Genomic DNA, 26041 nt, shown 5'->3' on the forward strand with positions numbered 1-26041 from the left:
TCCCCCTCCTCCTTAATGGCTAAGTTATCTCCAGTTCTTTTTTTAATTTACCAGGCACAGTTAACTCATAAAGAGCCTAGACTGAGAAGTCTAATGAGTTTGTCCTTACTGTATCCTGTGCTTTCATACTTGGTAGTTGCAGCTACAGAGCAGGAAATCACTAAATCCAGGGGGAAGGCTACAGGTAGTTCTCCCAAACTGCTGGTGTGCATTGGGGTAGGAAATTAATACCAGAATGACTGATGCTTCAGGCAAAAATAAACTATTATGACTCCAAAAATGATTCTGTTGTCCTTTGCTTGTATCATGGCTTCAGCCAACCTTGAGCTAGTAAAATAATGTGAAATAATTTATATTTCCCAGCAGTACTGTTTTCTCCAAACATGAAGTAAAAGTGCCCATTAAAAGTTCCTTTAGAGATTAAACAAACATGACACATCTGGATAGAAAGTTTTGCAAACAAGATATGGGGGAAAGGCGGAAGAAGGAGTTGGGTAGTGATACAATTACTTGAGAGCTCTTATAAATACATCATTAACATACCCTGTTTTCATTTGGTCTTACAGATCAGGAATGCCCAAACAACATGGAGTACATGGAATGTGGAAACTCCTGTGCTGACACATGTGCTGACCCAGAAAGGAGCAGGATCTGTAAAGCCCCGTGTACAGATGGCTGTTTCTGTCCTCCTGGTAAGGCAGTTCACTTCTTCCGATGGGTCACACACAGAGGGAGGTTGGCCCCTTTCAGTTAGTGGCATTTTTTTTTCTTTAACATTTTATACTAACACCAATGAATAAACTGTTTCTTCTAGCATAATTTAACAACTTTCTTCTTGAAAGAACCGGATCTCTAAAGATTCAAGATCCTGACACTGGAGGAAGGGAGAGAAAAGTTTTCTAAGGACTAGAAAGAAAAAAATGGTACAGATGTGGAAAAAGGAGAGGTTTTCATTAGACAGTAAGAATGTAGGTGATGTCTGGTGAGGTGCCTCCCTGTTAATAGGCTAGATTTTGCTGGAGGTTAAGTTACACAGAAGGTCACATATGCATAAATGCATTGCCAGGTATGTACACATGTAAATTTGCACATGAAGTAGAAGCTAAGATGCAGGTCTGATTCCTGTTAGATTCACTATGAGAAAAGGATGGAAACTGGCTCACATGCTTGCAATCTGGCACTTGATGATCCTGCTCACAGTGACAAATTTCAGTAACATGCAGTGATATTCTTTGGGGTTTACGTTGCTTTCATTTCAGCTTAGTATAAAATGTTTCCCATCCGTTACCACCTGAAAGAGCCTGGTGCGGTGTTTTCCTTAGAACACATCCCATTCATTTACAGAAATGCTGAATACTCACTCCAGAGTTGTTTTGTTATGTGTATCTTCCTTGATAGTGTTGCCTAGACTCACCAAAGGAATATTAACTAGACAATGTGTCTGAACAGGAACTATCCTTGATGACCTCGGTGGCAAAAAATGCGTCCCCAGAGACAGCTGCCCCTGTATGTTTCAAGGCAAAGTCTACTCATCTGGAGAGACTTACTTCACTGCCTGCCAGAACTGGTAATATTGTAAATTGCACTGTGATTGCACTAACAAGGCAGAGGCATTTATTTCAGAGTGTTGATGAGCTGCATCCTGTTCTATTCTTTTTTTTTTTTTTTTTCCTATTCCTAATATTTGTCTTAAATAATAATGCAAAGCCTGAGTCTGAATTTCAACAGTACATGAAAACTTGGAAATTCTCAGCCTCACACAGTTGCCACCCTCGACTGGAACTGCAAAAACTGAGCTCAAGGTTTCAGAAAGCAGAAAAATGAGACTCCTCACTATTTAGTTCAGAGGCATTGGCCACTAAAGTGAGGCAAGGAGTCATGTTAGTGAGTTACATTTCCAACCATTAGATCTACAAGAGCTGTTTCAAAGTCCTGATCCTTGAGAACGATTTGATACAGAAAAAACCCTGTAGCTTGAACCCATCTCCACTCTGCACTAGTGAAAGGTGATAAGACCTCAGGTATATTATTCTCAAAACAATTTTATTTCTTACTCTGATACCCATCTAGCGAATGAACAGTTGTATGTGTTATTTGGGCTCCCATGAGACAGCTTCGTTTCTTCACCATAGGCTTAACCTTTACTATAGGGAGTAATGAAATATGCCGTTGTACATGGTGGGATAGGCCAGATGTTCAGCAAACCCCTTTGGATTGAATATTTCCTGCATTTTGAGGAAATAGTCGTAAAAACCTGCGATTTTGAGGAACTGAACTTGATGTGTAGTGGGTGGGTCCCATATATTCACATCCTCACTCTTCGCAAACCCTGAGCTGAATGTTGCCGGGTTGTTCCCCTCCTGTGGGCACAGCTCTAAGAATTGTAACTGCTCATTATTTCAGGTCGTTCACAGTTAGTTGCTGAAATGTTGCATCAGGAACTTGCTGAATAGTTGTATCAGTAGCATGAAATGTTGCAAGATCCCGCTTAAAGAGGTTCATTTCTTCTTTCTTTAAAAACTCAAGTAAACAATTTATAGGCCCTGAAAAACATTTCTTGCCTGGCCAAGTCGGTGTCTTTCTGAAGGAGCTAGGCTGAAGCCTAGTACAGTTAACTCTCTCATTGAGAAGCATTCAACCTTCACACTTCAAGGGTTTAATATAAAGTCTTAATTCCACAGGGATTTAATAAGCAGCCTAATAAAAAGCTAAAAAGACAAAAAGGGTGTCATCTGTGCAGATGTTTTGAAGTTTTAAACCTATGTTTTTTCTAACTGCTCCTTTTTGGGTTTTGTACAGTACTTGCAAAGGAGGCCACTGGAGCTGTATCTCTCTGCCCTGTTCTGGAACTTGCAATATAGATGGAGGATTCCATATAACAACATTTGATAACAAGAGATTCAATTTTCATGGCAACTGCCATTATGTCTTAGCTAAGGTATGAAGAATCTCCCATTTCACTCCTAAATCTCTTGAATAGCATGAGGCATTAAACTGTACTGGAGCTTTCTATGACTTAATTAAATGGCACCAATCCAGCAAAGCACTTCAACACATGCTCAGTCTTAAACCTCATAAATTTTCCCATTTGCAATGGATTGCAAGTCAATTGCTTGATGCTTAGCATCGAAGTTTTGAAGCATCGTCATGGTTTTATAACTTTTTTTAAAAAATGATTTAATTTTCTTAATGGATGTATTAGCCAAGATTAAAGCATTTCTCCTGAAGCTTTTTTCATGTATGACTGTCAAAAGGAAGTGAATGAGCAAAAGTTCCTACAAAAAGATTGAATTCCACATGACTGTCTGCAAATACACAGTGCACACAGGTTGATAGCAGAGTGCAGAGGAAAGGCAGTAAATGTTACTGATTTTGGCAATGAAATGAAGCAGTCTGCAATCAGAGATTAAATGCCCCAGTTCTTTCATTATTCCATTGTAGCCTTTCAGAGACACCTTTTTTTCTCTTCTAGCTCCTTTCCTGCAATATGCTAACAACGCCTGCACATCCCCTTTCTCATGTCTTTTCAGAATACTGATGACACATTTGTAGTGATTGGAGAGATCATCCAGTGTGGGACATCAAAGACAATAACTTGCTTAAAGAATGTATTAGTCACACTAGGAAGAACTGTAAGTAACTTGCTTTAATTAGTTACACATAATATGTCACTTTTATTTAGGTTTAAAGGTGCAATTTCTGTAGCACTGTGGACTCATTTTGGTCTCTTGCTGTTGCGAGACTGCAAGATTAATACCAGCAGATGATGCCGTGCTTGTGTTTATTGGTTTTGTTCTGGCAGAGTTACTTCCTTTCCAGTTATTTTTGATTCTGGCTTTTCCATTTTCTTTAGAGGTAGATGGATAATGTGGGGATGTCAGCTTTCCCACTCTTTTCCATTATTTCAAATATTTTGATTTCGTTCTTTTTTAAAGATTAAGTTTTCTACAAGAAAAGATCCCCTTCTTTTCACAGCAGTTCTGAGTCTTGTAGTTTTTCCTAATGCATCGAGTGAAGTAGAAGAATTTTCCAAATGAAGGCCAAAGGCCCCTCCCACTGAAGATTATGCCATGATTTAAAACTAATTCAGTGGAAGCTGAGTTAGGGCTGGTATTTATGCACTCTTAATGTTATACAAATTCATTCTGTTCACCTGGTATTTAACTGGTGCAGTCCTAACCTTGTTAGGAGATCAAACATACTAACCTCCCTCTACAGTTAACAGAGGAAGATGGGGATTTCCAAAGGACATTAGCCCACCTAAGGTGTGAGCTGTTCTGGAGGGGCCTGTCTCCATCCATTAACTAGTGAGACAGTTTGCGTCAGACAGCTCTCGTTTTGGGTATGTTACATTTCCAATGAGAGGGATCTAAACCTACACATAACATCTCACATGCAGTTCTCAAAAAGAAAACCTCTAGGTGTGTGAGAGCACTCAATCAGAGCTGTTGCTTATGGAGAGGGCTTTACATTTTTTGTTATGGCCTAGAGATTTACTCTGCGTTACTGTATGGCATCAAGACACCGAGTTACATTGACCCTAGAGGTGATCATGTTTTGAAGACACTACTTCGTAATGCTTAATGAAGCTTGTCAGGTTGCTGTCATCTGTATCATGCCATATGCATTCACTACTGTGGGCTTTTTCTTTTTATTTTTTCCCGGCAGACTATAAAAATATGTTCCTGTGGAAATATTTACATGAACAATTTCATTGTGAAGCTGCCAGTAAGCAAAGGTAAATATCCTTCTTCACATCTTCCCCAGACTAACCTACACCTATTTAAAGAGGGATTCCTGCTCCTTTCTCTGAAAAAAACCCTCGATCCTACTCGTTGTTAGGTCATTTGCCTTAGGTGGATACTAGGTCTGGGACTGCCTGGGAATTCCTGTGTTATACTGGATGCACTGATAGGTGGAAGTTCCTGTATACTCAGCTTCATAAAGATTTGCAAGTGCATGCATCTCTTTCTTTTCTTTTTTCCCTCTTTAGATGGTGTCACCATCTTCAGACCCTCTACTTTTTTCATCAAAATCTTGAGCTCAACTGGAGTACGGATTCGAGTGCAAATGAAACCTGTAATGCAGCTCTCCATAACAGTTGATCATTCTTACCAGAATCGCACATCTGGTAGGGGACACAATGCTCTTTCAGTTTGCTCTTAAACTGAGTTATAGCTGATTGTCTATCACTTAAAGTGAGCAAATAATTTGATTTTATATTGAATTTGGTATGTTGGAACCCCTGGTTAAATCTATAACCTTCCTGAAACAGAGTATTGGCTAAAATCTTCAATTTGCTGAAGAAAATTAGATAATCTCTGTGATGTTAAGTGTGTGCAGGTCCTTTAGACTATCTGTAAAAGCAGGCCTTCATCAGAAATTTGCAAGATGCAGACCATGCTCTTGGTTTTGCCTCCAATCTCCTGTTTACATCATGTAAGCTTTTTTTTTTTGCTTCTGTTTCCTATCTGTTTAATGGGATTATATCCTGTCTCTCCAACCCACATTGTTTTGCTTTTGCAGTTTCCTTTGTGTATAAGCCTTTGGGAAAGGCGCTCCTCTGCCTGCCAGTGTTTACTGAAGCACATTTAAGCAGCTTCCAATCTCTGTGCTATTACTAAGTGCTACTGTAATGCAGAAAAATAGTAATTACATTTTAAACACAGGGTCCTGTCTGATGTGTGGGAACATCAGGAAGTCTCTGAAGGAAAATAGACTTCTCTCAGATGAGGTCCATTATAGACCTAAGAATATTCATCTAGAAGCCATTTCTTTTTCCACTGATGTAGTGATTTCTTCTTTCCTTCTGCCTTATTTTTTTTCTTGCAACCCACACAAGGTCTTTGTGGCAATTTCAATAACATCCATACTGATGACTTCAGAACAGTCACTGGAGCTGTGGAAGATTCAGCTTCTGCTTTTGGTAACTCATGGAAAACCAGAGCCAGCTGTTATGATGTTGAGGACAGCTTTGAAGATCCTTGTTCAAACAGTGTGGATAGAGGTAGCAGGCTTTTCATTCCTGGATTATCAGTACTAAATAATTTTCACATGACAGATAACCAAAAAAGCTTTAGAAATCTCATAAACATCAAAAGCTGCTGCCTTTGAGGGTGTTACTAGAAAGAACACATTGGGTTTTGCAGGTCTGTAAGGTGACAGCTTTGCTTTTAAACAAAAGGACTGCAGTGCTGGTGAAAGAGTCAGCAACTTCACTGATGACTTGAAAAGCACACACAGCATCAGTGAGAACAATTTAGGTTTAAGGCAGAGTGTACTTTGTTGTTAATATTTGGGCAAGGTTTTCATCCAATCTAGGTTGTTGTAGCTGTGCTGAAGTCAAAAGGACTATGTTATCAACAGTACTGACTTCAGCAAGCGTTGTACTGTACTAGGTGCCCTGTCTGGTTTCTCACTTTGACTGGGTCTGGGTATATATAGGATTCAGACTGTACTTTCCTAGGTATGGCCACATGTAATTAAAGCTGCAGCTTATAGCCATACAGCTCACTGATGAATACATGCTTGAAGTGATCGCTTGACTGTTAAGAATTGCCTGACTCTAAAGAATTAGGGAAGTTAGATGGAGAACAATGAAAATGGGGAGGTTTTACAGGTGTTCTACAAATACAGCCACAGTAATAGTGTTATTACTTGGAAGGTGAAACCTTTAGGGAGATGGCTGGTCACCCATCCAACTATGCTTGTCACCTTGATTTGTTGATGCCCCATATTTATTTCCAGCATTATCTGAACACTTCAGGACATTCTAGGTCTGTGTGATACCTGATAAGAATATTGATTCAGATAATAAATGTGGTTTAAGTGACTATGGACAACTATATTTTTTCCCACTTCAGAAAAATTTGCCCAGCATTGGTGTGCTCTTCTGTCTAATACAAGCAGTGTGTTTGCTGCCTGCCATTCTGTTGTAGACCCTTCTGTGTACATCAAGGTAAGGCACTGGTCTAAATGGGTGCTTTAGTGTAGTCCAGATACTGATCCACCATGAAGGTACCCTGGCCTGCAGGGGTGAAATAAATTACAGTAATGCCTGTTTGTAAAGAAGTTCACTGATACCCATGAGAAAAATAACAAAATGAGAATTTATGCAAGATATGATGGGCCTTTTTGGCTACAGGCCTGAAAGTATTGACGGCCGTCACTGACAGTTCTGTTGCATGATCCAGAAGCAAAGTAAGAAAAAACAGGTTTACTGTTTTTGAAATCCGTTCACTCTTTGAAAACCCAAATCATAGTTTCTGTGTGGAATTGACATGAGAGCTTTTTCAGCCCCATGGATTTCCTCTGCCTTGGTTTAAAATTCATGTCTAGGGGGAGAATAAATACTATATTTACATAATATCTTTCCCATTTATTACTGTAGAATCATGTTAGTCTCCTTGTATTTAGAATGCAAGAAACCGTCCGTAAGTACTGTTGATGTAGAGCTGTATAATGCTGTTGAGAAAGTTGGCTAAACTCAAGAGTTGCCACATTTATATGAACAATAAAGAAGTTTCTGCAAAACCACAGAAAATTCATGTAGGAGGCGTGGGTGATACAACTTACTGAGAAAATACCTGAGCCTGAAATTTTGCCTAAAATTAACAAGCCTTCAGACACCTTTAAAAATATGGCTTATGCTTTACCTCTCCCAAATTTCCCTCAGAAAATATTTCTCCTTGAGAATTAACATTAAAAATAAATAGAACAGGAATTTGCAATTTTCAGTTAAGGAAAAGTAATAACCAATTTCTTATGGATTTGTCTGTTACCTCTGTTGATTTCTTCAGATTTTAAACCATGATTCATGGAAGCATTTTCCATGACATCAGTAATGGCAGGATAAGTCACCATCTGTGCAGTATGACTGTACTGGTTTTGAGTGACTGGCTGTATCTGCGTTTTTCTGTCCAGCCACCCAATTAAAAGAACTTGAGCTTTAATTCCCTTTGATAGTTACCTAACTACTTCTTTAGATGCCATTACATATAACTCCGTATTAAACCATCTTGTATTATGCACTTGTCATTTAACTGGGTATCTTATATCTACACGCTCGGTAGGTACACAAGTGCCAGTCATTGCTGTGCAATATTTTCAGTTCATTATATTTTCAGATGACATATTTTGACATGTCCTAGTTTATACATCCTCATGGGAGGCTGCTATAGACATTTCTTAGTGCTTTAATGAACTATAGGCGCTCTTACCATTCTTACTATTCATCTACTCACGAGTGTTAGACATAATGTCATTGCAGTTGCCTGACTGTAACTGATTTCCTATTTCTCAGGTTTGCATACTATTTCATTAGCATACATTTTCTCTTAGAGATATTACAAATTAAGTTTCATTGGTAATAATACCTTTTTAAAGTATATTGGTTGACTACTTTTTTATTGCTATGTGATTCTCTGTTTCTTCTGTGAGCTGGACATAACAATACCCATATGCCTTTCTGTTCCTTAGAAATGTATGTATGACACCTGTAATACAGAGAAGAGTGAAGTTGCACTGTGTAGTGTGCTCTCTACTTACTCCAGAGACTGTGCTGCAGCAGGCATGACCCTGAAGGGCTGGAGGCAGGGCGTCTGTGGTATGCATCCTAACATACCTTGGGTAGGGCTATGGGGGAACAGCTTCAAGAGAGGCCACTCTCTGGCAGTCAATATCTTCTGTGCTTAGTCACCAAGTTTTGAAAAATACAATAAGCAGATATTCTATAAAAAACTTCTTCCTGCCAAAATCAGTTCATGTCTACTTCATGCTCTTATGATGCATGTTCCTTGTATAAAATATTAGGTTAATTCAATACTTAGAGAAGCAAAAGAGTATAAGGTGTATTAATCAAATCACAATGAGGAGCTGCAATTCGGTTAGTTTTGAACACATGGGCATCCCCATATATTTTAATTCTGATACCCTTTCTGCAGTTCATCTCAATGCTCTTGTCTCAGACATTGCCCATACGAATGGTATCACTCTCATTAACCGCATTTTTCCATGTTGTAGTAAAATAGTAAAGTTTTTAATAAACATAATTTAGTGATATGTGAGAATGCAAAACTGTTTAAAGGCATTTTCAGCTCAGGACTATCTAACAAATGAATGAAAGTTTCTTGGACCTTGTCACTAAATCGTGGGTTTCAAGTCCACATATGTATAGATTTTTCTTTGGCACTGACAGAATTTATTATGAGATGGTATCAGAGCTGAGAATAAAATTCACAAGTCCCAGCTTCTGAATTTTACTTTAACATTTCCATTTTTCCATATAACAATCAGATAGTTCAAGTGAGATTTTCCTGTATCAACATGAAAATAGATGTATGGGTTTCTTGACTAATGACACATCTGAACAGGAAACATAACAAATATTTTTATGGAGCTTTGATGCAGCTATGATCTATTTAATTGCCTGACTTAGGGGCTAGCTGGGATGTTTAATAGAGACAAACAATGTAACTGGTATGGTGCTTTGTCAAAGGCATTTAAGATACAGTAAGAACAATCAAAAAAACCTCTACTGAATAGTTCAAAGGGAACATAGTGTAGTCCACAGCAAAATATCCTAGATTCATGCAGATTTATGTACTAGGTACAGTCCCTGTTTATCAAAAGCTTTATTATCAACACAGGATTGCTGACATTTTTAATGCCAAAGTGAGACTGGTTTGCAGCATGGGTTAGACTGGAATCTGTGGACTCATGGCACAGTAGATAATATTGACCCAAACAGTGCAGTAACCTTGGGGAAAAAAATGCTAATGGTTTAATCAGCACAATCAGTTTAGGCCTTATTTAAGAACAAATAATTTTTCGGGAACATGCCTGTGATAAGATTGAAGGTTGTGCTATTCATGAGTGAAAGAATAAATGAGCCAGAACTGTAGCTCTCAGGGGCCTGTCCCGTTGTGGGGGTTGGAAAAGCTTTTCCAGCTCCTGTAGCTGTGTCCATCTGTGCCAGGCTGCAGGCAGCGTTCAAGGCAGGTTACATCTTAAGAGGATGTCTACATTGCAGTCAGTAGAGTGTATGAAATAAGTAAACCCCACCAGCTAACTGTTGGCAGTCATGTATGTGACACAGTCTTTAGTGGAAGCATGAAACATTACTTTAGTTACTGGTTACCCAGAAGATCACTGGGGTTAGTAGCCTTTGCCAAGTCATGGCACTATTTTTTTTGCACTCCTTGTGCAAGGTAGCTTGAAGCTATCTTTGGTATGCTTATGTTCTCTGCACTTATGCCTTCAGTTATGATGCATGTAATTTAAGATACATATCTGTGACCATGAGTACTGTAATCAAATAGCCTTTCTCTTACCAGATCTTGCTTTACCAAAACTGACCTTTTTCTTCCATGAAAAATTAAAGAGAAAGTATACATTGTTTTATTGCATTAACAGCTAGCAATTGAGACACCCATTCAGGTAAATCTGATGTAAACTTGTGTTCAACATCGTTATTCATATTTTTCTTATTTTGGCCTTTTTTGATGTAAGAGTACCAGTTTCTGCATCTTTATAGTATGCCTATGAAGTAGGTTGCCTGTCTGATTACACACAGAGTATCATGTCTGCTCCAGCTACTGCCAGGAACCAGCTGGGTGTTGTTGGTGGAGGTGGTGGTTTTGAATGTGTACACAAACCTATCACACTAGCTAAGCTAAGAAAGTGTACTATAGGCACAGACTGGAAAACCATACAGAGCTTTGTTTAAGCATGGATCCGATTAGTGATATCATGATAACATTGCTGCAAGGTTGGTAAACACAACTGCCCATGAACAACTCCCCTGTACCTTCTAGTACATCTGCGTGTATCTGAAAAACAGCTGTGGGGTTAGAATCTAACTCACTTAGATGTGAGTTAGAAATAGGTCCAAGATGACTGGATCCCCAGTTCTTGTTGAATTTCAGAGGAATCTGGATGCCAGGCTTTCTTGAAAGCCACAGCTTTAATGTGGGTGATATTTCCTGACAAAATTTGGTATCATCCCTATGGATGACTACTGCAGATGTTATGGGAGAGTTTTGAAGGGTGTTTCTTGGTAGCCTGTGAAAATTAACCAGCTTTTCACTGTCTTACAGTGTCAGCTGAGCACTTTAGATTTTGGTATTTAACATTCAGTTTACCCAGAAGTCTTAGAAAATGTTGTTTTCTCATTTCCCCAGAGGACAACAATAAGAGGTTTCCTCAAGACATTTCTGAGAATTCAAACACACTTTCTTTGGTAGCATAAAATGATTAGCAGAGTTCCTTGAAGTGTTTTAAAAATGCATAGGTGTGGTGCTTAGAGGCATGGTTTAGTGGTGGACTTGGCAGCTGCCATTTAACGATTGGACCTGATGATCTTGAAGATCTTTTCCAGCCTAAATGATTTGTGATTCTGTGCTCATTTCTTAAATTATTCCCAGCCAAAGGAATCATTAATAAAGGACAAGATTTTTAACTACAAGGACAAATCAGAAGTTACTGATTTCAGTTAGTTAGAAATGTAAACTGTACAAATGGCAAAATCATACTGATTCTGTTATTCAGTCAAGATATACGCTGCTGAGTATTTCAGCATTTACTGTCACATAGGCTATGTGAGCATACTTCCCCCAGACCACTGGGAGACGAAGTCTTCTAGTTTGAAAGAAGCACTTTTATGGCTACCAATGTGCAGAAAGCTGCATTAACAGCATGAGTGATGATTGCAGAGAGAATGCCATACATCCATTTTATTTCTTTTGCAAAGATCCCTCTGAGGAGTGTCCTGAGACTATGGTTTATAACTATAGCGTGAAGTATTGTAACCAGTCTTGCCACTCGCTGGATGAACCTGATCCACTGTGTAAAGTTCAGATTGCTCCTATGGAGGGCTGTGGTTGCCCTGAAGGCACCTACCTCAATGATGAGGAAGAATGTGTAACTCCAGATGACTGTCCCTGCTACTACAAAGGCAAGATTGTTCAGCCTGGCAACTCCTTCCAAGAGGACAAGCTGATGTGGTAAGCTGCTCTGATGCTGCAAAGGCTGCATACCTGGGGTACGTCACAGCCCACTGGGGAAGTCCCTGCTCAAATCTCCGAATGGTGTCATTTTACCATAAGGAATAATGACAAATTTCTCCTAGATTGTACCAAAGCAAATATTCCACTGGCAGGAAGTGCAGCCATAGCAAAGGTTAAGATCCTATATTCCTGCTAGCAAAAAAGAACCTGAAAAAATACTAAGTAGAGTAATGTTTGCAATCTGTCTGTATGCAAAGCTCATTGTTGTGTAAAAAATATCCACATGCAGTGGGAGCAAGTTTTTCAGAAGGCAGAGGGCTTGGGGGAGTTTCTGGCTTTGAAATAAAAAAGCAAAGTAAAACCACCCTCCAACACACCATCCTGCAGACTATTTAAAAAATAAAAATGGTTCAGGAAAAAAACGCCAAATCTCAATTTTTAAACTGAGAGGGTTTTTTTTAAAGAAAGAGAAGAGAGATTTTTTGGGAAAATACTAAAAATAGCATAATTAATTTGCATCTGCAGTGAAAAAAAATTGCCATTTTCTCATTTTCAACCAGCTCAAGGCAGCAATGCAAACAAATACAGGGGAAGGCTGGTTTATTCAACTTACTTGTTGAACAAACTTGTATCTTACTTGTATCTTCAAATGCCTACGTATTCTCTCTCTCTCTCTCTCTTCCAACTCCCATATCTTTTCCTGACAATTCCAGACGATTTTGTAAACACAGATTCATTTAGTAATGTAAGAGGTCTCTTATTTAAGAAAATATTAGTATTATCTCATGGAGTGGAAGACTGATGCTTAGGAAAACCTTGATGTAGGGTAAATGCACAGTAAACCAGTGGCAGATGAAAGAAGAGAATTTAAGAGCTGGGTGTCTTAATCTTCCTTCTGGGGATGGTAATTCCTGTCTGTGAACCTGATAGCTGTACCAAATATTCATTTTGTTAGGAATTTGTTATTTGTATGTGAATTATTAGTGAAGTTCTGCAGTGCCTTTCTCTCTAGTGAGAGAGAAATGTGCGAAGAGCTGATGTGTTTCATTTTATGGAATCTCTTTAGCAAATGCATTCAAGGAAGATTAGACTGCATTGGAGAAACTGTCCTGGTAAAAGGTGAGATTTTGTTAAATAATGGCATTATGGTGTCAGCTAGTATTTATAATGTTTTTCTGTGTTATCTCTCACTTTCTGTAACATTTTAGTATTCTGCACATTTTTGCCTGCTCCCTAAAATATGCTGGTTATTGATAATAGTTGTCTTTGTAAAAATGTCATCAGACTTGCTGAATTCTTTAAAAGATGAAGGTATTTCCCAAAGCTTAGAAGTTATCTACCTCCTTCTCCCCGCACTGCTGGTGCGCAGAAGCAAAATATAATAGAAGTTGTAAATGAGAGACACATGCTGCCCTCTGAAATGCCCTGCTTTTTACAATTGCTGACAGCATCCTTATTGCTTTCATTAAATTACCTTCCTAAAATGTTTGCTTCCTCATATAGATTGCCCAGCTCCTATGTATTACTTCAACTGCAGCTCTGCGGGTCCTGGTGCGATTGGATCAGAATGTCAGAAAAGTTGTAAGACGCAGGACATGCATTGTGTAAGGACTTCACCTCCTAGCAGGAGCATGGGACAACATGATTGTGCATGTATGATTGTTCTTAACAAATGCTGACGGTAACATGTTACGCTGTTCATAGACCAGTGACTTTACTGATTAACACAGCAGCTACCTGTGATACTCACAGTGTGATTGTCTCTAGCTTACAGTTACAGGGTTGTAAAAAAAAAAACCCAGATGTTTGGCATCCAGAGCTAACACCTTTACTGGTTCCCTGTACTTCCTGTGCATTAACAAGTTGCCTTGTGTTGTATCTTTATGTATGCAGTATGTCACAGAATGTGTTTCTGGCTGCATGTGTCCCGATGGGCTTGTATTGGATGGCAGTGGAGGATGTATTCCCAAAGATCAATGCCCGTGTGTTCATGGAGGACACTTCTATAAACCTGGGGAAACCATCAAAGTGGACTGCAATACATGGTATCTTCTTCCAGGGACCCTTGTTTTATAACAAAGGCTGTTAAAATTGTCAGTGCATAGTGTGTCCATGGGGCAGGATGTATTTTGAAGGCTTCCTCATCATTAGAGCCATCAGACTTCTAGTAAAAATAAAAGGGAAGCATTTCCTCTCTGCAACATGCTGCATGAGCCTGGGGAGATTTCCATCCTTTCCTGCACATTGCTTCCACACCAGCTTTAGAAACACAGCCTTATCCAGGTTGGTCTGTGGCTGGTTGTTCTATAACAGGGAATTGAGTCTGTCTGGCACAGCTGAACCCCAGAAAAGGACTGAATTTAGAAAAGGGAGGAATCACAGCGATCTTCCAGTGACTTGCAGTGCTTCTGGGTGCCTAGTTCTCAGATGAGATAAATGAATGCTCTAGGTGCTCCAGTTGCTGCTATAACTCTGCCATAGACTTCATTGTTCTTACTGATCATGATGGGTAAAATGCTTTGAATTCCTACCCATTATTTGGTGAGGATGAGACTGTATAGTCCTGCCAAGGGGATGCACAGGAAATAAGAGCCAGAAGCACTTTGATCTGATCATCACTGGTACAAGCAATCAAGATTAACATGTGAAGCCAAACCCTGATAAACAGTTGTTGATATCATGGAGGCCATTAAGAGGTTTCATTGCATGAGGGCTTTGTTTTCTTATGAGATTTTCTTATGAGTCTCCTGCCAGGACTTAATGATTTAAAAGATATTTGATGGAAAAAATAGACAAAGTTCAAACATGCCTTGGTAGTAAACATGAACTTTCTAATTAGTAAGCCATCTTTTGGCATGGTTTCAGAACAGTTGAGTGGGTAAGCCTGGAAGAGTGAGAGATGATTGCTTTCTCTGAAGTTCTGCAAAAGACAAACGTTTGAATTACTGTGCCCCTGTTTGGGGTTAAGGAAAAACCACGCTGTAATACTTTGCATTTTGCCTCCCAGCACCTGTAGCAAAAGGCAGTGGAACTGCACAGACAACCCCTGCAAGGGAACCTGCACTGTGTATGGAAATGGGCATTACATGAGCTTTGATGGGGAGAAGTTTGATTTCCTGGGAGACTGTGACTATATCCTAGCTCAGGTATCAATGTTTTTCACCTTTCTATCCGTATGCTTTTCACAGATTACACTGCAGGGTTCAACTGAGTAATTAAAGTGCTATCCTATGCAAAATAGTCAGCTCTGATGACCAGAGCCTATTCCCCTTCTCTTGTACCTAGAGCAGGCAGACACAGTGAGATTTTCTATATAAAAGCAAAGCAATTAGCCCTCAGAAGTGGCACAAGAGGGCACTGTGTGATCCTAAATCACTGACTCCTGGGCTGGACAGCCCTCACCTGGTAATTCCAGCACCTGCAAGGGAAAGGAATTGATGTGGTGGTGAAAAGCTTCAGTGTTTCTCTCGGCCATTCAAGACTGACAGTATTTTTGCTGTGACAGAAGCACACAGAGGTTAACATGTGAGCTTTATGTATAATAACTGCATGCAATGAGACAGTACTCAGACATTTTGTATTCTCCAAGTTACAGTTGTTTTGCTAATTTGAAGAAACAATATTTTTACCTTTTTGGCTGTGCAGGACTGGTGCTATGAAAAGCTCAGGTTTTTCCTTAGCTTCTGTCTTTGAAATTCCTGGTCAGTATGAATCTACCACCAGGTCATTTGCCACCAGATTCTTCTAAAATAAAAAAACGACAAAGTAGCAGAAGTCAGATTGAAATGTCATTCGTTTAGAGCTCCTGAAAATGTTTAAAGCTAGTCTAGTTGCCTGAAAAGCTCTAATACAATGTTATCTATTTTTCTAAGGATTTTTGTCCCAATAACATGGACGCTGGCACATTCCGAATTGTAATTCAGAACAACGCCTGTGGGAAGTCACTCTCCATCTGCTCCCTAAAGATCACGCTGATTTTTGAGGTTTGTCTAAATTGGTTATAAATGAGGAGCTGTAGTCTTGATTTTGTAGCGGTTACTGTAGTATCCCCTTATATTCCAACTCAGTTGCTGCTAGAGAGTACCTATGGAAGTCAAGCAGCCAGAAAGCAGAGGCAAGCAAGCTGGGGAAGGTTTAGGTGTTTGGTGTTAACAGGGCTGGACACTTCTGCAGGTAAGGATGCAGATGCAGGGAGTCAAGGGCACTCTGCATATGTGCATGTGTGTGTGTATTTGCATCTGCAACATTAGTGGTATAGGAGCGATGGTAAAGTTTTTAGAGGAGCATGTTACTGTACTGTGGTCTGAGCAGAGGGCAGATTTAACTCTGGAGGGAAGAGTTCCTTCACTCCAGCTCAGGCTTAGAATTTCCCCAAAGTGTACGCAAAAGAGATTTCTCCCATAGTAGGGGTGAGGGGATGCAGCGTGACAAGGAGTGTTGCACTATGCCCAATTGCCCGTGCACTCAGGAGTTGCTGTGCCAGCAGAACAGATTTCATCTAGAATGTGGACAATTTCTGTGGCCATGAGGTAAGTCTTGTCATGTAAGGGCAGACATTTCCTGTTGAACTCACTAGGTCTTGTCTGGCAATAGAACAAGATGTTGTGTAAAGACTACAGGAAAGTGAGATGAAGGACAAGAGGCAGAATATCAGTGTTGTTACACTAAATTTTCTGTTAGATTTCCTTCCATGCAATGTATTTGTTCCTTGTAGAGCAGTGAAATAAGGCTGTTGGAAGGAAGAATTCAGGAGATAGCCACTGATCCAGGAGCTGAGAAGAATTACAAAGTGGATCTCAGAGGAGGTTATATTGTGATTGAAACAAAGCAAGGGATGAACTTCATGTGGGACCAGAAGACCACTGTTGTTGTTCACGTGGCACCATCTTTCCAGGTAGGTGTGGCATGGACTAGGAGTTTTGATTTCAAACTCAAAGTTATGCATCCAGAACTGGAGCTCCAGTTTGAAAAGCAGGACTTGGAAAAGTGTTCAGTTCAGTGGACAAGAAGCAGCAAGCAAGCCATGTCTTGTGTTTTATTTCATTGTTCAGTCAGTACGAAGCACTCCAGAATATTTGGAGCTAGAAGTGAAGCCAGACACTCCGAAATATCGAAGAGCTAACAGAATGATCTTGTCCAGCTTTTTCTAAGCTGGTTTTGGATAGCTGTTTAGAAGTTTGCAGCTATTTTGCCTTGGCCTGTTCTGTAGTTCATTTTTGTCAAACAGTGGGCTGCACTCAAAATAACCAAACCATTTACTGTGCTGACACAAATTCTGCAGGGAAAGGTCTGTGGCCTTTGTGGGGACTTCGATGGCCGCTCAAGGAATGACTTCACAACCAGAGGGCAGTCCATGGAGATGAGCATCCAGGAGTTTGGAAACAGCTGGAAAATAACAAGCACCTGCTCAAATATAAACATGACGGACCTGTGTGCTGATCAACCTTTCAGGTCTGCTCTGGGACAGAAGCACTGCAGCATCATAAAGAGTAACATCTTTGAAGCCTGTCACAGTAAGGTAATCCTGTTCTCTCATCCTCAGTAGTTTCACACTAGGTTTTTGTTGCTATTACGCAGCACATTTGCACAGAAATTTTTACTATTGAAGGCTTACATGGCATCCTTGAGTGCAAGGGCTGCCTCTCTCAAAACCTCACTTTACAGCTGCGCCAGTTGCATCCTGTTGCATGGTATTGAGGAAACGGCAGTGCCTGTTTGCAGCAACTGAAGACAAAGAGGGTAATAATTGGCCACCAGAAATAAAAAGTTAGGTATCAGTTTGTAAAATCTAGAGATAAGTTAGTGTAGGACTGTTTGTATGGGGATCCTTGAGAAAGTTTATTCAAATTACCTAAATAGATTAATTACTTGGTTTATTTTAGACACAAATTAATCTAAACAGAAACAAGGCTACTAATTCTTAGTGAGAATGCCTATAAAAAGCTTCAGTGCAGTTTAATAAGCCATTTTAAAAGCAAACTGGGCTTGATTTCCGTGGTTAGTTCACATTGGCATGGATTAAAACACAAGAGATGTGAAGTTCAGTGGAAATGGGATTTGATTTCCTTTTATACTCAATCACTCTCTCAGTTAGAGAGTGTGCACACTATATAGTTGTCCTAACCCAAAGCAAGGTAGTTCAGTCCTGCAGATATTGCACTGGAAAGACATTTTGAGTATAAATCACAGTATTACACACATGAGAATGAGAAGATTTAGAGTCCAGTTCTACCAAGCAGGTGGAAATAGAAAACCGACTGTTGTAAAACATCATAGCTCCCTCATGACAATCCCAGTCTGTCACAGACAGCCTGGTTCTGCCAATAAAACTGCCAGTGGGTGACAGGAGTTCTGAGCCCTTTCTCTCTTTGAAACACAGTGCAGCAGGTACATCTCGGTAACATCTGTTGGTGTTTTGATAGGTGAACCCAATACCATATTACGAATCTTGTATTTCTGACTTCTGTGGCTGTGACAGTGTGGGAGACTGTGAGTGCTTTTGTACTTCAGTTGCTGCTTATTCAAGAAGCTGTAGCAGAGCTGGTGTCTGTATTGAGTGGAGAACGCCTGCCATTTGCCGTAAGTGTTGCACTGAACATGCACACAGAAAAGCAGTGCTCCATGTGCTTAGGCACACGGGAGGTGAAGACCGGAATTCTGACACTGCTGTGCATGCGTGACTTAACAAGCTCTCCTTTACAAGATTTAGAAAATAACTCCTGCCTGGTGTCTGAGACTTGGAGTTTTTTTGTTCTTCTGTTCCAGCTGTGTTCTGTGATTATTACAATCCACCTGACAAACACGAGTGGTTCTATAAACCCTGTGGAGCCCCTTGTCTAAAGACCTGCAGGAACCCACAAGGGAAATGCGGGAACTTGATGTACAGTTTAGAAGGTAATTCTTGCTTGACTTTGACACATTTTACGGGAGTTGAAGTTATTAGGCTGGTTTTAAATATCTGGAGCATCAAGGTTGCTGCAAGGTCATTTGCCCCAGAAACCCATTGACCATGTCTTGCCTGGGCTAATTCCTACTGTGATAGTGCCATTCATGGCATAATTTGCCTGATGCCTTTAATTCTGGGGGGAGATAAAAGGTCATTCAGTCTAAATTTGCAAAGAATAATTAACTGTTGACAAACAGAGATAGTTAAAAATTTTGGGAGGGAGAAAGAATGTGGAAAAATAATTAGTAGTATAAAGAACATTCATACTGGGATCACATCCATTTTGGGATCAAATCTACATCTAATAGAGGTATTTCTCTGTTTTTCCTGGATCTATGTAAAGCAGACTAAGAACGTCATGTTTACTTTAACTTTCCAGGCTGTTACCCAGAGTGTAGCCCTGACAAGCCATATTTTGATGAAGAAAGCAGGGAGTGCGTCTCCCTCCCCAACTGCACTTCATGGTAGGTCAGCTGGTGGTGAGAGAGGCAGAACAGGGTTGGAAGGGACCAGCTAGGCAATGTTTGGTTTATGTTCAGAGGCAATGGCAATTATCATTAAATCCTCCAGGAATAGGCTTTATGTACAAGTAGATACTGTTGCAGACATTGTTATTCCACATTGATTTAAGTCAATAAAAGAAGTCTTCTCCTTTTCTCTTTATCTTCAGTGATCCTGAAGAGAAGCTATGTAGTGAAGACTCCAAAGGTAACTTTTCACCACCCTCACCATTCACTGAGGGGTGGTAGGGCTGAAACGACCCAACATCACGTGTTACTGCAGGTGTATTGGTAACAGGACTCCAGCAAGCTAGTTCAGTAGGTGGATGCACAGCAGTACAGATACATTTTGATAAGCAAAATGCAGCCTTGGACCTAAAGAACTGTCTAAAGGATAATCATAGGGAGGAAGGAGAAAGGCACGAAATGCGAGGTTCATCTCAGCCAGGCAAATACCACTTCTCCAGTTTACACTTCCTTGGTAGTCAGTGGAGACAGACAGAAAGTAGGCTGAAGCAGGCCATTCATAACTTTTTATGAGCACTTTTTGAACAGGGCAAATCGTGTAGAGGTGCTATTCCCTGTCCACTAGTTTAATAATAAACCTTATGAGAGACATGTTTGTGTGCCTAAAGGACACACTTGCTTAAGGTATGGTATCAGTTCATTTGCATATCTGGGAGAAACCACATCTCAAAATGCATGGTGACCCACTAGACAACACATCATCAGTTTTCCTGATTTTGTTGCCAGTAATTCCCTTGGGTTCCTGAATGTACATTCTCCAAAACCTGGAGAGCTTCTCATATATTTAAATGAAATTGTTTATCACTGCATGTTCCTCATTAGTGGATGGACATGGCTGTACAACATGTTCTGAGCCAGTGTTTCATCACTCAGCAAGACAGTAATCCCAGTCACGTTCCCTGCCAAGAGGGAATGCACCTGTGCGCTGGGTCAGGACAGTGCCAGTTCTGATGCTCTCACCAGTAAATCCTTTATGCAAGCTGACTCCAAGAACCAACAGCAACAGCAAAAATCCAACCCACTTTATATAAACAAGGTAGACTCCCAGTGCAAGTTCTCAAGTAAAGACTAAGAAAGTTTTTCAGCCAGGTAATTCATGTTTGATGATATGAGCTACAGAAAGGTAAATCCAGAGTTTGGTTTTCTTTTCATTTGTATTTATATTACACGTGTTCCCTGTTACCACGGTGTTTGCTGTTTTGGTGCCTCAGATTGCCTTTGCTGCTACAATGGAAAGACCTACACCTTAAATGAAACTGTATACAGCCAAGTATATGGGACCAACTGCGGTGATGCTGTCTGCGGCCCTAATGGAGAGATCATTAAAACACTTTTCACTTGCAGAACACCCCCCGCACCAGCACAAGGTACTAGATTTATAAGAGGTTTTGTGGTGATTTTATGGAAGTCTGTAGTGGTAGTAAGATTCCTCCATCTTGGAAAAAGACTCCTACTGCATGTCTAGGATAAGTACAGACCAAGGTGGTTGAAGGTTCAGGAATGAGGGGTCAGAGCTTGTGGGTCTCATGGTGGGGACCAAAAGTGTAATTTTTATAGATTCGTACTATCAATGAAGTAAAGAGAGACTAGAGTTGGCCATTTTTCAGTACAGCTCTTACAGTAACCTTGGGCATACCGCAGTTTACACTCTGGTGTAGTTGGCCTCAGTATTTCATACTTCCAAACGTTGTTTTTCTCCTTCTTAGCACCTCTACCACATTATGGTTCTTCTTGTACTGTTCTCTGCATTGGAATAAGTCAGTCTCCAATGGGTCACTGCAGCAAGAAAGTAAAGCTGCCTGGTGGTTTATTCTCAGAAGAGAAGTTGCAGGGTGAAGGGGATATGAATGAACACAAAATAGGAAGTAAAAAGGAAAAAAGTAAAAGTGGAATTTTGCCACATGTTTATAGCAAAGGCTAAAAATAATGTGTATTATCCTGATAACAAATTATACAAAGGGTACAAGGAAAATTAAAAGTTAGCTTCTCTACCCGAGTGGAAGAGCTAAAGACTTGATGGTCAGTCCGTGTGTTTGATATTTACTAAATGGTTTAACACATAGACTAAGAAGTATAATGAAGTAATAGCTAGGAAAGGAAGGACTGTTGGAAGCAGAGTGTAGGTAGCATAGTAAAATGACTAAATGATCTGTCTGTATTTAAACCAACAGATTCTTTGCAACAAGGCATTAAAAGGCAAAATGGAGTGCCACTGGAAATCACCTCTCCAGAGTCAGGTGAAGTCCTGCAGAATTAGAAAGTTCAAAGAAACTTTATAATTGGAATGAATAAGTGGCAGTAGAAGGGCAGTTTATTGTATTCTATATAGAGGAAAAACTAACTCCAGGAAGAGTGCATGTGTGTTATTCTTGTAGCATACAGTGTAATAGAGAAAGTATATATAAGTACAGAGAGGAGGATTTTATTGTGTATGCATACGGAATGTGATGGGAGTAGAAAAGTGATTATTTTTTCCTCTTTTGGGGATTGTAGACAATGTAATAGATGCCATAGGGCCGGAAAGCAGGGTGGCAAAAAAAGCAGAGGATTTGAAAATTAATTGATGTCATTTCCTGCAGAACCACCTACACAACCTGTAACACCTACACCTCCATTGTTAGTGACCACTCCCTGCTTCTGCAGTGACAATGGACAATTGATACAAATGGGTGAGAAACCAAGCAAATTTTTTTTCTGCACCATTGATGTGGGAAGACGTACTGTTAGATAAAGGTGCTTCAGCAAGTGTTCATTCAGCCTGCTACAGTTAACATTAGCACAAGTTGTTACATCTTTGACCTATAACTAACACCTTCAGAGCTATGACTCTTCCATATCTTATAACTTTGCCCTGGTTAGGATTCCCTGGGGTAAGGAAGCTTATACAGATGCTGACTTCAGTGGACTCCTGCACAAATCCTGAATCCCAAACTGTTGGAACGTAGGTTTGTAATCCACAGTCATATTCCAAAGACAGAGAAGGGGAGGTTTGTCATGTCTTAGTAGCTCCTGAACCACCTATCTCCTGGTCTTTGTGCTCAGTCATATATTCAGTATTCTCTCCTCTGCTACTTATTTTCAATTCCTGCTAATGTACTTAAGAGCAGAATTTCAGATTAGCTGCCTGTGGTCCTCCCTCAGCCTTTGCCATGCGAGTGAATTGAGCTCTGGTTCAATCATTGAATTCAAGGAGTTGCAGACAGTCACACCTGAAGGTGGCCATCAGGCACGCGTAGACCCAGCTGGCTGGATGCAGGGCTGAGTGCGTGGCCGATCTGTGATGCATAGGCCTTGAGTTACCAGTTTCATGCACAGTCCAGTGCTAACAGTTGGATTTTGACCTTGCAGGAGAAAATGTTTCTCTGCCAGTCAATATATCAGGTGACTGTGCTTACTCGGTTTGCAATGCATCATGTCAGATTGAATTAGTTTGGGCAGAGTGTAAAATTGGTCATACTGAAGCCCTCAAGATCTGTGATCCAGACTCCGAAGCCTGTCCACCACCGTCTGCTCCCAGTGCAACAAGTCAAGTTCCTGCTCCCCCAGGGACTCCTGTCAGTGATTGTCTTGGGCTCATTCCTCCCAGAAAGGTGAGAGACTTGAAAGAAGAAGATGTGTTTCTTCAGCTGTAGCATTGCCTGCTGCCAAGAGCTGATGCTCTCCTCTGATGGTGGTAACCACTACTGCAGCTGGACTGTAGATGTGGCTGAATTAGATGATTTAAAAGTATACCAGAAACCTCCAAATAATTAAGGGAATAAGGTGAAGATTATTCTGTTCACCTGAAATACCTAAATGATTGTATGTGGGCAGAGCTACCTAAGCTGAACCAAGGCTAGGAAACCAGATCTGGCAGTGTCCCATCATCAGAAGTGGTCAGGACCTTAATATTGAGTCCTATGCAAAATGTTGTAGAACAGAGGTAGATACCAAGACTCCGTTGATTGCCGTATGTTTCATATTGCCTGGTTTCCAAAGGAAGAGTATTTAGCCAATAATGCCATGCTAGACTATTAACTGAAAGGAGTGTAGTTGCTGTGTGTGATTTTAAAGATCTTGTTATATTACTTTGTTTTGTGTCTCTCCTTTTTCAATCTGTCAATAGTTTAATGAAACGTGGAACTTTGGGAACTGCCAGATTGCCACTTGCCTGGGAGGAGGAAACAATATTAAACTGTCCAGCATGACTTGCCCTCCTCAGCAACTGAAAATCTGTGTCAATGGTTTCCCATTCACAAAACACCATGATAAAACTGGTTGCTGTGAAGTCTTTGAGTGTCAGTGTAAGTACTGTGGCAGGAGAAATTCTGAAATTTATTTAATGTTCAGCTGGGCCTCAAGAAAGATATATCTATGTGGTCAACATCTATATTACGTTCATATTAATTCAGTAGAATGTAATGGAACAGAATTGGCTGTTAAGAGCAGATAAGAGTGTCCCTGCTAGGCTGATTTTTCTTCATCAAACTGATTATTTCAGCTTTCACTGAAAAAGAGTAAGAGAGTGAAAACCAGCTTGTACTTACAGGAAGCTCAGAAGCCAAATTTGAAGTCTGTCACTCTTGCCTTCCAGGTATTTGCAGTGGATGGGGAAATGAGCATTATGTGACTTTTGATGGAACATATTTTAATTTTAAAGAAAACTGCACCTATGTCCTTGTGAAGTCAATTCATCCTGACTCTCACAACTTCTGGATTCACATAGACAACTACTACTGTGCTGCCATTGATGGAGCAATTTGTTCAATGTCCCTTCTCATTTTTCACTCCAACTCTGTTGTTATTCTGACACAAGCAATGGATCACGGAAAAGAAACAAACTTGGTAAAGTATTGTGTTGAAATTAATTCTCAATATTATTTTGCTGTAGTTATATTACTGTACTGCCAAATGTCCTGTCACTACAAAAGATGAAGCGTGTGGAAAATGGAATGAGTAGGAAATGCAATTACATTGTTTTTTCTCTCTTTTTTTCCTTTGTGTCAACAAAAATGTGTGTATTATAAAAACTTGGGAAATGATTGCATAATTGAAAGTTGTGTCTTTCTTACTGACATAAGTGTTCAAACATAAATTACAGTATCTTAAAAATGAATCATAGAGAACCACTTAAATGATTGCCTGAGGTATGAATTTGTGCTGCTCTGCATTCCACTTGCACAAACCATATACCTTACTCAACAGAAGGATGTCCATAGAGACCTTTTGTTTCTTTTCTTTTTAGATTTTGTTTAATGATAAAAAAGTTGTTCCAGACATTTCCAGGAATGGTATCAGAATAACCAGTTCTGGCCTTTACATCATAGTCGAAATACCTGAATTAGAAGCTTATGTCTCCTACAGTCGACTTGCATTTTACATAAAACTCCCTTTTGGAAAGTTCTATAATAATACCATGGGACTGTGTGGTGAGTGTCCTCATCTGCTGACAGTAATGAGTGCCATAAATTTTCCTCCTTCTTTCTCTTGTCCCCTTGTAAACATCTCTAAATGCTTGCAACTCCACTGATTTGTATTTTTAACAAGTTTTAATAAATTTATCTGTTTGGTGGACTGACTGTCAGGAGATGCAGTTTTAAGACACTTCCTTTCACTCTGTTCAGAGTCTGATGGAGATAGGCTCTTTCCAAGCCCTTCATCTTGATCTTACCTACTCGATATGGGAATGTATGAAATCTGGAGAGTCCTGAGCTCGACAGAGCCACCTCAGTTGCTTTAGCCATCAGGACAAATGCGTCAACTGACACATCAGCTCTGGTTTTCATAACTAGCAAACTATTTCTTCTAGCCTTCCCTTCCTACAAACAGTTCTTGTGAACTCACCTGGGACCCCACATGTTGTTACCTCAAGGAGAGAACTTCTTTACAGGTTTTCTCTAAAAGCAGCTTCATCAGCATTATCTGTTCATGAACTGTCACTTGGCTTTTATATTGCTACCAGGTACCTGTACCAACCAGAAGTCTGATGATGCTGTGAAGAGAAATGGTGAGGTTATTGAGTCCTTCAAAGAGATGGCATTAGGTTGGAAAGTCCCAGATCCTACCAACAGATACTGCAATCCAGGTGTCTCAGAACCAGTTGAGATCGAATATCATCAGCACTGTGAGCCTTCCAATCTGTGTAAAATCATTTGGTAAGACAACTCCCAAAAGTGCCAGAAAAATAAGTCCACAAGATAATTTTGTGCTTCACTACATGCCTTGGGTGAACTGATTATAAGACGTAATGAAAATATGAAGTCTAGCATACCTTGAAAAACTGAGCAATGAACTGATGTGTGAATGTTTCTGAGTATGGCAGATATTTTTCAGCTGCATCATCAAAATCAGTCCTTCCTTAATAGTGTCTGCTGCTTGGCACTCCCTCTGTCTGTCAGTTCTGGAGAAGCCAACCAGGAACTAGCTATAATTCAGTATCTGAAAGCTCTGGATGAAAAGGAACACAGTCAGAATATAGTAAACAAATGTGTGTGTCTTTTTAAAAAAAAATGATTTTGTGGTTCAAAACAGAATTGTCAAACATGCTGACTGTCAGCATATAGAATTATAGCTGTGAGCTGTGC

General features: G+C 40.0%; 1 protein-coding gene across 2 annotated transcripts in view; it reads left to right on the forward strand.

Moving 5' to 3' along the window:
• Positions 1 to 26041, forward strand: part of LOC308070896 (mucin-5B) — a 65239-nt gene that overhangs the window by 7996 nt on the left and 31202 nt on the right. Inside the window, exons 7-35 of one of the 2 annotated variants that reach the window (XM_080405577.1) lie at positions 567 to 692; positions 1450 to 1567; positions 2800 to 2938; positions 3531 to 3632; positions 4669 to 4738; positions 4994 to 5131; positions 5843 to 6007; positions 6864 to 6958; positions 8479 to 8605; positions 11750 to 12002; positions 13072 to 13124; positions 13509 to 13609; positions 13899 to 14050; positions 15013 to 15151; positions 15878 to 15988; positions 16720 to 16899; positions 17287 to 17523; positions 18428 to 18584; positions 18771 to 18899; positions 19331 to 19415; positions 19622 to 19659; positions 20690 to 20845; positions 21650 to 21715; positions 22058 to 22147; positions 22827 to 23068; positions 23584 to 23761; positions 24052 to 24302; positions 24703 to 24886; positions 25420 to 25612. In XM_080405577.1, the coding sequence (XP_080261703.1) occupies positions 567 to 692; positions 1450 to 1567; positions 2800 to 2938; positions 3531 to 3632; positions 4669 to 4738; positions 4994 to 5131; positions 5843 to 6007; positions 6864 to 6958; positions 8479 to 8605; positions 11750 to 12002; positions 13072 to 13124; positions 13509 to 13609; positions 13899 to 14050; positions 15013 to 15151; positions 15878 to 15988; positions 16720 to 16899; positions 17287 to 17523; positions 18428 to 18584; positions 18771 to 18899; positions 19331 to 19415; positions 19622 to 19659; positions 20690 to 20845; positions 21650 to 21715; positions 22058 to 22147; positions 22827 to 23068; positions 23584 to 23761; positions 24052 to 24302; positions 24703 to 24886; positions 25420 to 25612 (4075 nt within the window). The remainder of the gene's footprint in view (positions 1 to 566; positions 693 to 1449; positions 1568 to 2799; positions 2939 to 3530; positions 3633 to 4668; positions 4739 to 4993; positions 5132 to 5842; positions 6008 to 6863; positions 6959 to 8478; positions 8606 to 11749; positions 12003 to 13071; positions 13125 to 13508; positions 13610 to 13898; positions 14051 to 15012; positions 15152 to 15877; positions 15989 to 16719; positions 16900 to 17286; positions 17524 to 18427; positions 18585 to 18770; positions 18900 to 19330; positions 19416 to 19621; positions 19660 to 20689; positions 20846 to 21649; positions 21716 to 22057; positions 22148 to 22826; positions 23069 to 23583; positions 23762 to 24051; positions 24303 to 24702; positions 24887 to 25419; positions 25613 to 26041) is intronic. The other variant, XM_080405578.1, reaches the window with a different exon arrangement.

Source organism: Falco punctatus, assembly GCF_963210335.1.
Source record: "Falco punctatus genome assembly, chromosome: 10".
NCBI lineage: Eukaryota > Metazoa > Chordata > Aves > Falconiformes > Falconidae > Falco > Falco punctatus.